Here is a 14,428-nt window from a genome sequence, read left to right on the forward strand (position 1 = left end):
AGAGTCCAAGTGAAGAGAACCTTGTTTATTTGCTTATATTTTGGCATTAGTGGAGAGACATTGAATTAGAGAGTGAAAAAGGTAACCCATTTAGGAGTGTAGTACAAATACTCATCAGGGGAAGGACCAAATATTAAAAAGGTTATTTAAAGTGGAAAAGGTCCTTTTGGGAAAAGGTGTTTGTGTGGTGCTAGAAATGGTCCCAAAGTTTCATTAAAACCAACCATTACTTTTTATTGGAGACTATGCAACTTTCCATACAATGCTTATGAATTCAAGTCAATATTAAAATTCTCGTGCTCACAATTTTTTTATTATGTTAAATCTTTTAGATAAAATTATATATATATATATATATATATTCATAATTTACTGATGTCAAAAAAATATAATTTTTATTAAAAAATAACTAAATGTAACTTAATTATATAAGGTGAAATTTTTACATATTTATAAAATATAAAATATATTTATTTTTAGTTCAAGTTATATTTTTAACCTATCATCTTATATCGAGATTCACAAATTTTATGTAAATTTATATATTTATGAGTGATTTGATAGCGAGATTTATAAATTTAATAAATTTTTCATTAAAAATTACACTGTAAGAAAATCATCAAATAAAAATTAATTTTTATATACTAAAATAATTATTTGCAATAGTAACTAAATTAGATACCATTCTAAAACTAAAAAAAAATTAGTTTATATTATTGTTAAATAGTTTTTAAATTGGTATCTAATTAGGTACCAAGGTTTTAACTACCAATTATTTAGTTTATAAATTTGGTAGGAAAAACCTTGATTGCTAATTAGATAAAAATTTAGAAACCATTTAACAATAATATAAACTAATTTAGAAATCAAAAATTTATTTAGTCCCTAAAATGGTCTCTAATTTAGTCACTATAACAACTAATTATTTTTTGTCACTAAAATTGATTTTTATTTCATGATTTTCTTGTAGTAATAGATTATTAAGAAGTAAATTTTAAGTCTAATACAACCTTATAAAACCAATTTATAAGATAAAATTTGTAAATTTTATAAAGTATCTTTATCACTAATAATCTTCAATATTTTTAATTAAAAAAGGACATCATTCTTAGTTTACTTGAACAAGTATAAAACAGATTAAGAATGGTATTTTACTTTCATGTCTAAGTTTATTTATGGTTTTTTCAATTTTTTCTGTTAAAAAATCCAAGACAGTGATATTATTATTATGAATTGAAGTACAAGAGCAAATCTAACATGAAATAAATAAAAAATTATTGTTTAAAATTTTTATATTAAAGATGATATATATCTTAATTTTTTATATAAGTTTAGTCATGATTTATTGGTATTAATTTGTACGGTATTTTCTCTTAAAGAATCCAACTCTAGTGTTAAAGTTATTGGTTTGTTTTAGTATGAGTAAATGATATGAATTTATTGAAGATAATGTCTTAATCTTTTGTTTAAATTTGTTTCTAGTTCATTAGTATAAATTCTTTTAAATGTTTTCTCAAATAGTCCAAAACATATATTATGACTCAAATCTGTTTATGATTTATTGGTATTGGATTTTCTCAATGTTTTTCTTGAATATTTAAAAGAAAAATTTTGAAACAAAAAAAAAGAGAGTATGATTGTTATTCTAATTAGACTATCATTTGGTCTACAATAAAATATCATAGATACTATAATTTGTTTAATTTCTTAATCTTATTTAACATGTATATATGTTCATATAAACAAAGAAAAATCAAAATTTTAATTACATACTTAAGAAATAAAACTATTCTGGTGCACCACAATTGGCACTTGAGGGTCCCCACCAATCAATTTCTCTATCTAACACATAACATGATTGATTTTATTATATTCATTCATCAAAATTGTGTTTCGGGCAACTAATTCTACAATTATTTATCTTTCTTTTTATCATTGGTTATTATTTAATTTATAATTTGTATACGTGTTCAAATGTATAAATAGCACACAAAGTGTTAAAATAACAAACTATTTTATAAAGGTAAAAATAGTAAATCTTAATTAAAAACATCTATATGTGTTTAAATGAATTATATATATTTTTTTAAATTATGATTTTTTTAAATGACATTTAAAAGAAAAGAGTATTAATTTAGAAGTTGACCAATTTTTTCAAGTTTAGGAACTTGAAAATATTTGAAGAAGGTAGAAATATTTTTGTCATAAAAAAAATAGGGTTCATAGGGTAAAATATGAACATAGTATTAATATAATATTAATATAATATTAAAGGGTGATGATTGGTGGAGAGTAGGAGTATAGTATGGAATGTGAAGTACCTTATATAAACCAATTGAAGTGAACCTCTCATTATATAATAGCCATTTTTCATTGGTTCCATTCCCTGCATTTTCTAGCTTCTTCTTCTCTCAACTCTCATCTATGGCTACCTTTCCTTCTCCTCCTTCACCTTCTTCTTCTTCTTCTTCTTCAATTCCTTCTCCAAGATCTAGCATGTTTACTATGCTAGAAGTGAAGACCACTATGAGGAGCCTCACTTCCTCCAAGCTTGCTTTCTTTGCAGAAAACCACTAGGCCAAAACCGTGACATCTTCATGTACAGGTTAGGTCAATTTTTCATTCAATCCACACCACTTTCATCTGTTTAAGCCAACCCCAGATGCTGATTCTTGTTCATTCCTTCAACTTAATTGGAAATTTTTAATTTTTACACTGAATTTTGCATGTGGGGTATGAGGAGAAGAGCTGAATTCTAGACCTGAGTTTTCAGATCTAGAACAAAACACATGCAATATTTCTTTGGCTGGATTAATTCAGACTTGTTGATTTCTTTTTGGCTGATTTAAATTACTAAATATGTCCAAAGATTTGTTTTTTGTTTTTTGTTTTTTTTTTATATAAGTTGAATGGTTTAAATAAAGTGTTTTCCTTGTTCTTGTTGTTGATGTAGTTGTTTTGTACTAGATTAATTGAAATCTTGAGATTTAGATTTGTGATGAGTGTTTTGTTGTTATGCAGAGGGAACACACCATTTTGCAGCAAAGAGTGCAGGCAGGAGCAAATAGAGATTGATGAGGCAAATGAGAAAAGTTGGAAGGTTTCTTCCAAAAGGGGTGTGAGACAATCAGAGAACAATCAAAATTCCACACCCAATAAGGCTGTAAGAACTGGCACAGTGGCAGTGGCCTAATCAAGGAACAATCCATGAAATGATGATGATTATGTTTGATGAATATATGAGTGGGGAAAAAAGGGTCAAATTTTTTTGAAGTGAAAAAGATGGAATGAAGAATTCCAAAGGAAGATGAAGTGCAATCAATAATCCATGAAGATTCTGATGAACCAGGATGAATCTTCTCTCTGCCTTTGTAAAGAAAAAAGTTGGGGTTTTGTTTTCCATTGGGAGAACAGAAAAAAAGAAATACCCAACCAAGAATTTTGGCTCCTTTTGTTTCTGTTTTTTTTATATTTTTTTTTGGTAATATTGATTTCACCCTTTTCTTTTCACTATTTTTTTTTCTCTCTATCTGCTTTGAGTGTTCTATGAGAAAAAGAAAAAAAACCTCATGGATGTATTGGTAAGATGGTGTTTTGTTTTCCTAAAATTTGAGGCAATGGAGAAATAGTATCAAAGATTCATCATCCAAGATCTAGATCAGTAAACTTTGCTACATTCTTCCAAGAACTTGTGTCCATGGAAAATTCTAGTCACTCATTGAAACTCAAATCTCAATCCAACCAACAAGTTTTTTTTATTGGATCTAAACAACCAAAGATTATTTGTCCATATAAAAGAGCTTGGATCCTTAAAATAGGCAACCTTTGAATAAATATGGAAGTTCTTGCAAATGAAAAAAAAAATGTTAATAGGAAGTTAATTAGTCAAATTTGGCATCTTTACTCTCTCACTATTAACGTTTTATCAACCAAAACTTTATATCTCTCAAATGGGAAGTTCTTTCATAGATAACAAAGTTTTTTTTTAATATGAATATTTTTGTGAAGTTGAATTTGATTTAATTTGACTTCATAAGTGATTTAGTTTAGGTTTACAAACAATTTGGTTGAAATTAGTAACTCAGAACCAAGTTAATGAATCAAGAATCAAAACAAGGTTAAAATTTTAATAAAGTTTGAGTTATAAAGCTTCATACAAGAGTTTCATTTGACTTTCACTTTAGTATAATTAGTAAAACAATTTATTGTTTAATTAATATTATAAATTATTTTGACTTACTTTTATAGTTAATAAATTTAAAGTTATAATTATGGTATTTATTTATTTGATTATTTATTTCAAACAAAAATAATATGAAACATAAGTCGAAATTAATTAAATAAATCTAATAATGTAAAATATATATTATTTAATATATGTTGTTGAGAATTTACAAAATAAATGTCTTATAGTTTTGTAAATTTAAAATAGAACTATGTGAAAGATAAAGAAGTGTGGGGGAGAAGATGAATCACACCAAACTTTTACATGAAAAACTTTTTTTTATTGTAAATAAGAAAAAAAAAATTACGGAATCTAGTAAAAGATTCTCACTAGTGGAATATATTATAACTTTTTTCTCATAATGACTTCACGAATGCAACTGTTCATGAAATAATGAATATTAATTTTTCAATGTCTAAATGCTTACACCGCTTTTGGAAAAGCTGACTCCAGAAATAATGGTTGAATAGATATTGAACTTAAATTATAAATTTAAAGATAATAAAAATAGTGTTTAACAAATAAGGGTAAGAGAAAAAGTAAACAATGATTAATAGTGATTCATCCTATTATTTGAATTACAATAACCAAATTATTAAGAATTTTTACTGATAAAAACATCTGGTTACAACGAGTTTCTAATATTTCTCTATAACTAATGAGTTTTAATATTTTTTTTAAAAAAAAAATAACACCTCTTCAAAACTAACAAGTTTTAATATTTTTTTAAAAATAAATATTTTGACATGTCAATGTATAATAAGTTTTAACACTTCTTTATAAATAAATAGTATGATATTTTTATGTAAAACGAGTTTTAACATCTCTACGAAATAAGTATTCTGATATATCTCTAAGTATAACGAGTTTTAACATCTTTCTAAAAATAAATATTCTAACATGTCCAGGTACAACGAATTTTAACATCTCTCTAAAGTATTTTAACCTCTCCAGGTGCAATGAGTTTTAACACATTTTCAGAACAAGTATTATGATTTCTCCAAGTCTAAGGAGTTTTGACATTTCTCTAGGAACAATGAGTTTTCACACCTCTCCATGACCAACAAGTTTTAACATCTCTCTAAAAACAAATATTCTAACCTGTCCAGGTAAGACTTTTAACACTTCTCCAGGAACAATGAGTTTTAACACTTCAACATGAATGGGTTTTAACACCTCTCCGAAACAAGTATTATGATCTCTCCAAGTATAACAAGTTTTAACCCCTCTCCAAGAACAACGAGTATTCTAACCTCTTCAGGTACATCATTCTTAATGATGGTGTTACCTTCATGACCAATTGAATTTCCTTGGATTTCTGTTGGATTTGGCGAAAGCTTGATGAAGGAGATGGAACAAGGATGGCTCCAATGGAGCTATGGTTTCCTTGAAGCTGCATGAGAGGTCGGGAGAGTGATTGGTTGGCCATATCACTTGAAGAGGCGAAGAAGAAGATCGAAGTGTCTATCCTAGAGAGTCTAGACAAGGGAATGAGAAAACTTGCAAACTTGGGCAACAATTCACTCATATATTGATCTTAGAATTTCATGAGCCAAACACCTCTTTATACAGGGCAAAGGTCCGACCATTGTACAAAGAAATAGGTGGAAAAATTAAAAAAATATTAGGTTTGAAAGTGGCGCCTATTTTGGAGTCACAAGGCAAGCATGACCAAAATGTTTTTCACGTGACTCTCTCTATGTTTATGACCGACCTAGGTTAATTTAGGAGTTTTCTAGAAACCCTAATTTAACCTAAGTTGGTTTTAGGTGCCTAATTCAACCCTAATTACAATTAAGTAAAATTTCAAGTAAAATTCTTATTCTATGACAAGAAATTAAATTATACTCTAAATATCTACACTAGGTTATGACATTTTTTAACATGTATAGGAGGGTATCTCTGTCATCAATAGTCGAGTCCCAGTCTTCTTGTATCTTCCTTGCCATGGACCTAGTGATTGAGCCTGAGCTTGGCCTTCTTCCATCATCCCCTCCCTCTTGAAGAGGATTTTTCCTCAAATCACATGATTCTGCCTCTTCATCTTCACTACCTGCAAAAGGTGTTAGACCCATAACAATGAAGGTAGTATGTACTCCATATTCCTCAGGCAGGTCAATTTGATATGCATTATTATTGATTTTCTTACTTGGAAAGGACCATCTCCCCGAAGACTAAATTAGACTTCCTCTGATTAGGGAATCTATCTTTTCTAAGGTGAAGCTGAACCCAGTCTCCCTCTACAAAAACCATCTCTCTCTTCTCCTTATTGCTATGTTTCATGTATTTCTCTGTTTGTTTTTGTATTTGGTTTTTAATCCTTTCATGCATTTTCTTTACAAATTTGGCTTTTTTTACTCATTCCTTATGCACAAGTTCTTGTGGATTAGGTAGAGGTAACAAATCCAAAGGAGTAAGAGGATTAAATCCATACACTACCTCAAATGGAGATATGTTAGTAGTTTTATGAACTACTCTATTATATGCAAATTCAATATGAGGAAGGTACTCATCCTAAGATTTGTGGCTTTCCTTCATGATTGACCTAAGCATAGTGGAAAAAGATCTATTTACAACTTCAACTTGTCCATCCGTTTGAGGATGACAAGAAGTTGAAAAGTTCGACTTAGTTCCTAGCCTTTCCCATAGAGTTCTCCATAAATGACCTAACAAATTTAGGATCTTTATTCGAAAGTATGGTTTTAGGCAAACCATGTAGTCTTACCACTTCTCTAAAGAAGAGTCTAGAGATGTTGTTAGTATCATCCACTTTATGACAAGGTATAAAATGAACCATCTTGCTAAACTTATCCACTACCACAAAGATGAAATCAAACCTCTTTGTGTCCTAGGAAGTCCTAATATGAAATTCATGCTTATATCTTCCCAAGGAGCACTTGCAAAAGGTAAATGAGTGTAGAGTCCACGAGGTATTGTCTTAGATTTAACTTTTAAACATGAAATGCATCTATGACAATGTCTTTCAACTTCTTTCTTCATGTGTGGCCAAAAGAATTTTCCTTTTAAAAGCTCAAGAGTTTTATCAACTCCAAAATGGCCTATGAGTCATCATTCATGTGATTCTTTTACAAAGAGTTTTCTATGTGTTCCTTGAGGTATGCAAAATTTTGCTTCTTTAAATAAGTACCCCTCAAAAACATAAAAATCTCCTTGTGCTCTATGTTGGCATTTAGCAAAAATGGGTGCAAAATCCTGATCTTTATGAGTTAGTCTACTTGGTAGACTAGCTCCCGCAACTAAATCTATTTGGTGTTCTATACTCCTAAAAGGTTGAAGTATAATGGGTCCTTCCTTTGGGAATACATCACCAAATTCTTTTAAAAGCTTTTTGACTTGAGGAGGTAGATCACTAACTTCAACAAGTGTGACAGTGCATGTAAGTGCTCCTTTACACAGAAGGAGGCTTGAAGGTTGTTCAGATAGAAATATCTTTTCAACTTCATTTTTTTCAAATTTTTCTTCTATCTGAATGACCTTGTGGGAAGGGGCACTCTTCTCCCACACCTCAACATTGTCCTTAAGGATTTTCTTTTGATTTCCTAATTTCTTTTTCTCATTTTTTGTTTTTTTGTTTCATTTATACTTGATCCTTTACCACTTGTGAGGGTGTTAAAGAATAAAGTACAAACTTATTTTCCCTACGGGTAAAAGTAATCTCGTTGGTAAGACCATCATGGGTAGTTTTCTTGTCAAATTGTCATGGTTTTCCCAATAAGATGTGACAAGCTTCCATGGGTACTACATCACATAAAATTTCATCTTTATAATTCCCCACAAAAAGATTGACTTTTACCCGCTTGTCTATAGTTAAGTCCCCATCTTCATTCAGCCATTGAAGTTTATAAGGATTTGGGTGGGGTATAAATTGTACAAACTTTTCAACCAACCTAATGCTACAAAAATTGCAGCAAGATCCACTATCCATAATGAGAGAACAAGTGTTTTCTAAAACTTTACATTTTGTGTGAAAGATGTTCTCTCTTTGTGTTTCATGGTCTATGCTAGGTTGATTGTTGAGAGTTCTTCTAATCATCAATAATTCCCCCTCACATGGATATGCCCCCTTGCTTTCCTCTTTTTCTTCTCCCCTGCTAGACTCATCATCCTGACTGCTATATTCATCCCTCCATCTTAAGATCATGGTTCTCCTATTTGGGCATTGGGATGCTATGTGACCTCTACCAAGACACTTAAAGCATTGTATGTTTCTACTGCAGGTTTGTGGGGTAGACACATCCTTTCCTAAACTTTTGGGAGTGTCTTTGGATTTATCTTTTGAAACACTATTCTCCCTTTCTTTTTTATACTCTTTCTTGGGATAAGAGTTAGAGTAAGAACTCTCTTTGCGACTTGACCCTTTTCTTAAAATTTGTTGTTCAACTTTTATGCAAAGTTGAATCAAGTCATTCAAGTCCATGTATGGCAAGAGTTCCACTTTATCTCTTATCTCAAAATTGAGACCACATAGGAATCCAACTATGGTGGTGGGTTCTTCCTCCCTAATAGAGGTTCTCATCATGTAAAGCTCCATCTTTTGCCTATACTCCTCTACACTCATGTTTTTTTGTTGGAGTTTTTGGAACTTGTCCATTAACTCCCTATTGTAGTAAGAAGGAATATGGCGGCATCTCAAGGTTCCCCTAAGATCATTCCAATATCTATGGGAGGGTCCTTGTGGAGGTGCCTATCTCTCTAGGGTTGTCCACCAATGCATAGCATTTGATTGAAAGCTTAAAAAGTGGCTAGGGGTACCTTCCTTTCTTCACTCACATGATGGCAAGCAAAAAGTTGTTCTAATTTCATTTCCCAATCTAAGTAAGCCTCAACATTTTCCTTTCAATAAAAAATGAGGCAAGTCAACCCTAGTCTCTTTTTGGCTTTCTCTTCTAGTTCTTCTAGGTGGAGGTTGATAATAGTCATTAATTCTAAGACTCCTCTCAGCATGTGGGTCACTTGACCTATAACTAAATGCATGTGAAGATTTTTTTAATTTTCTTATGTATTCATCTTTTTCTCTAACATTTTTCAACTCTTCTTCCAATATTGCAAGATGGACATCTCTTTATTTCTCGTCTTCCAAAATTTGAGCCTCATGTTGCAATTGTCTAAGTGATAGTGATTGAAAATCTCAAGCCAATTGTTTCAAAAGAGATTTTGTGGATTTTCTATCACTTTCACTATGACTTGAAGAATGAGTAGACATGTTTAGAGTTATGTGATAAAAGTAATTTCAAAGAAGAAAGATAGGTGGAATGAACTAGTTAATTTTCCTGGAAAGGGAGGTGGATCACTAGGATCTCTTAAGTACCAAACCTTTTCGTTGCCAAATACTATCCCACAACACTTTCACAAAAATTTCTCTAAGCAATTTACTTAGAGAACAATCAAAGATGAAAACAAAGTTTTATTCAAAGCAATAAAAGACACAATTGAAAATTGCTATCTAGAAAGCTTTTAACCTAGGTGTTTCCTAATATAAGACTTCTTGGCACTTTGAACCTTGAAGACACGCTCACCAACTAAGACGAGTTTAATCCACTAATCAATCAAAGTATTGCAAATTACAACTCAAAGAAATACAAAGAAATTTTGGTCAACAGTTTTTATGCATAATAAATTTAAAGACCTATTATATGCCCTCCTTCACTTGTAACTCCTTTTGGTATTTGTGTATATTTTTGTGTGAATTTGTTGTTGTCCCTTGCTTTGCCTCTTTAGGATATTGAACCTTAGATATTCAGATTTTTTACCTCTTTAGTGATGTAGCTTGCACCAAAAAAAGTTCAGCTCCACAACTCACCAAAGCACTTTAGGTCACTTCCACTAAGAGAGGTCAAACAAGTTTAAAGCAACAAAACTCAAATTTAAAAATAAGGACTACAACAAATGGAGTTGGTAATTGACATGACTTGAAAGAGTGATCAAGAAATTGACAAGCAAAAAATTAAAGTTTACAAGAAAAAGGCATCACACAAAATGGAATCCTAGAGAATGACACTAGAATATATGAATAAAACCAAAATAACACAACATAATTTTTTGTGTAATTTTTGTTTCAACTTGTCAAATTTATGTTGGACAGATTACTTCAAATTTGAATTTGAAATTTTAACCACAGAAACTTCAATGTTTAAGCTCAATGTAGGCGTTGGAATTTAAAAAAAAAATAGTGCGCCAAATAATTGCAATAATTTTTTTTCAAATTCACTGCCGATTCAGATTTTCGTCATATTTTTTGCACTCTGTTTGTTTTTTCATTTACCATTTTTTTTTCTATTTTGAATTTTGATATTTTTTTTTTTCACCTTTTCTTAATATATCAAATGCTCAAATTCAGAATTTCATAATTTTTCACCAACACAATTAATTTTGATAAACGTGAATAATTGCACATCAATTAGTTTTGTTACCTTTAACCCATCTTATAATATTTATTATTATCAAAATTTATAAACTCTCTTTACCATAAAATCTTCTAACAGATATTAATTAAATTGTCTAGAAAAACTAAATCTTATAGAAGTGATCTTATAAAAAAAAAATTACATATAATATATTAGCACTTTTTCTTTATGGTGCTTTATCTGTTAGGAAGGAATCTAAAAAAAAATCAACTTTAGTGGTTTAATTTATAATGAATTATTATGTAAACACTTAAAAAAATAAGTTTAAATCTAATCTTTTAGTTGACACAATTGTATCACTTTAAACGAATCTTAACAATCTCCATTTTTTTCTCATTTAATGTTTTCCTATCTAAGAATATCTTATATCAATATAATTTAAATATATTAAATGATGGTAATTTGATTATCTTAGTTAATTACATAATTATCTTGATAATGTCTTAACACACTTAAGAATCTTTAATAAAATCTTTTACTAGCATCAACTTTAATAATATATTTCTTAAACTATTGAAATTTGAATCACCAAGAAATAACTTTTTTTTTAAACTAATCAAATATCTTGATGTAGACTCAAAAATTATTTGAATACCTAATGAAAATTAAATTTCAATTTCCAAAACAAACTCTTTTCATATATCCATTTACAACCATGTTTTCTTATCTTAGGTTCTAGAGAGATTTTCCCATAAGAAGTGTTTATTGTACAAAATATATTTTCTTTTGCAATATAAGAAATGTTTGGTATTGTACAAATTATTATAGTATATATACATATACATATATATATATATATATATATGTATATATATATATATACCATTGCGCATATTAAATATTCAAACCATATATTTTCTTGAGATCTCACAATATTCTATTAATCCTATAATATTCTTCGCTATTGCCATTTCGATGGCTTCTTGAATATAAATATTTGTCCTCCTATCTTTTCCGATCATCAACATAACAAAAATATTATATACTCACCATTATATATATATATATATATAATATTATATATATATATATATATATATATTCATAAATATGCTAAAAAAAATTCATTTAATAAAAACCAATTTTAAAGATAAAAAATAATTAATTATTATATTAACTAAATAATTTTAAATATTAAAAATTTATTAAAATTTAAAGTAACACTAAAGAAAATTATGAAATAGAAACCAATTTTAAAGACAAAAAATAATTAGTTGCTACAGTGACTAAATTAGAGACAATTTTAAAAATTTAAAAAAAATTTGCTTTCTAAATTAATTTATATTATTGTTAAATAATTTTTAAATTGGTATCTAATTAGCTACCAATGTTTTTGCTACCATTTGGTCTTTAAAATTGGTTTCTATTTCATGATTTTCTTGTAGTGTAATTTTTACCGTTAATAAATTGATTTTAAATTAATATTTAATTATTTAATAAAATTTTAATGATTAGAGGTTAACTAGAACTGTTGGTCCTAAAATCTTAATAACTAATTAAATACCAATTTAGAAATTATTTATTAATAATAGAAGTTATTTTAAATATTAATAATTTTTTAAATTTTTTAAATAAATATTTAATGTAATCAATATATAAATTAATTATTATTTATATTTAAAATTGTTTTTTAATGATTTTTTGTGTTTTATATTTAAAAAAAATTAATATTATATAAACAATAAAAAATCAACTTTCATATTATTGGTAAAAGCTATATATAGTTTTGTAGAGAAGTAAATGATCAACAAAATTAATAAAATCTTTCTACTAATATGATATGAACTTAAACTTTGGTGCAACATATGAGAAGTGTGAGAAAATTGAATGAAAAATGAAAAAAAAAAATTGAATGCATTCAACAACTAGCTGAGCAAACAAGTCAATGATTGTAACTAAACTCACAAGATGGAGGAGGAGGAACACAGTTGAAAAAGTGGTGGTGTTGATTTGGTTGACCCAATTTTTATTTTTAATTTTTCTTTAGAATAGTTGACCCAAATTTAATTTAGCAGTAGGGAACAAAAGGAAAAATGTGACAGGTAATTTAATTTCATAATTCTTTTTTAATTATTGGTGTCAATTATTAATTGAAGTTGATGAATCTGCTTACCTAATAAATATCATAGTCAATGAGATCTAACGTGTGAGCTTTTATATACCAACAGTGACATAATAAGTCAGTCACAGAAACCCACCAAACATTAAATTCATTTTAACTTCTCATCTGTTCATATGAAATGATAGTGACAAAAAGTCCACAAGGCCAAAATTTTCAATTTTATACAAAAAAATGAACAGTGATTTTTGGGAAGATGTTGTCAATTTTTTCAAGAAATTGACCCTTGATGTGATTTTGAAATTTTATTATGTGTTTGATCATTTAAATTGTAGTTGGTTTGGTTTTCTAGTTCAATTATTGTTCTATTGATTTATCTCTTAATTTGGAATGTGATCAATATAAAAATTTGGATAGTTGAATGATTCTAACAACGTTGATAGATTGATAAAGAATTTGAATTTTTCAAGTACTTTTTTTTTTAATTTACAAAAAAAAGTGATATTTTTATTACTATTAAAAAAGTTTATTAATATTTTATATTAATGTCATGATAGAGCTACAGAAAAGGACAGTTATTCAAACATGAATTGAATTAATACGCATAAAAAAATTACTAAATCTATTGGACTTGGTCTGATGTAATAGTCATTACATTTTGCACCCCATATCTTGAAGTGCACCCTCATATCTTGAAGTTGTATTTTCAAAAAATTTAAAATTTCAATTTACCCCTCTAAAATTTGTATTTGAGAATATATAATACAATTTTATGTTTTAGAATATATAATTCAGAACATAATTTTATATTCTAAATTATAATTTTTTTTAACAAACTTATTTAAAAGAAAACAAATACATTTTGGTTTGTTTTAAAATGTATTTTTATTCAGAAATAATTTTGAAATTATTAATATATTTTAGAATATAAAATTTGGAATGTATTTTTTTATCTAAAAATATTTTAGAATACAATCTGAAATATAGATATGTATCTAGGAATATATAATTCAAAATAAAAATATGTATTCTGAATTATTACATATTTAATATTTTGTTCATTCTGAAATATAAAAATTTAACTTTCAATGTTTTTCTTCATTTTATTTATTTAACTTTTTTATTTTATTCATCCCTGATTGTTATAAAAAATCATTTTTAATACTAAAATAGAATTTAATGTAGAGATATGGTCCTAATAATTTTTCTCTTCATTAATTTTATTATATTTAGAAGTCAAATTTTCTAATTGAACTACAAGTATAATTTAATTTTGTGTGTGATGATTTTAGAGCTTTACATTGTAATTAATTTTTGCTACTTTATGATAAATTATGCATATAATTTGTAAGGCTTCAATTATTTAACCTACATTTCATTTAATATATAATTTTATTGATTTGAAAGTGTGCTCATTTTTTAAATCCATACAAAAGTTCGGGTACATTTGAAAAAAGTGGATCCATCATCATGTAAATTACTTTCCATAACAACACCACAATCACAAAACTTTCTTAATCTTACATCTCTTAATAACATAGTTACTTACATTTTATTTCTTAATTTATAATTTAGTTTAGCATCTATTTGTATTATTTCTAAATGTATAAATTTAAATCCTTCTATAATATGTTTTATTTTAAAGTTCTTAATCAATTAATCATAGATACTTCTATTCTTAAATTAAGACATCTCTCTTCTAAGATTTTATAAGTTTTA

At 27.7% G+C, this 14,428-nt stretch overlaps 1 protein-coding gene across 1 annotated transcript; it reads left to right on the forward strand.

Moving 5' to 3' along the window:
• The first annotated feature begins 2,369 nt into the window (after positions 1-2,369).
• On the forward strand, positions 2,370-3,650 carry LOC137818995 (FCS-Like Zinc finger 3-like). Its single transcript, XM_068622684.1, is given in 3 exon segments — positions 2,370-2,497; positions 2,500-2,605; positions 3,022-3,650. Coding segments are annotated over 3 exon segments (351 nt in total). The 5' UTR covers positions 2,370-2,424; the 3' UTR covers positions 3,194-3,650.
• The last annotated feature ends 10,778 nt before the right edge of the window (positions 3,651-14,428 follow it).

Source organism: Phaseolus vulgaris, chromosome 10 (assembly GCF_000499845.2).
Source record: "Phaseolus vulgaris cultivar G19833 chromosome 10, P. vulgaris v2.0, whole genome shotgun sequence".
Taxonomy (NCBI): domain Eukaryota; kingdom Viridiplantae; phylum Streptophyta; class Magnoliopsida; order Fabales; family Fabaceae; genus Phaseolus; species Phaseolus vulgaris.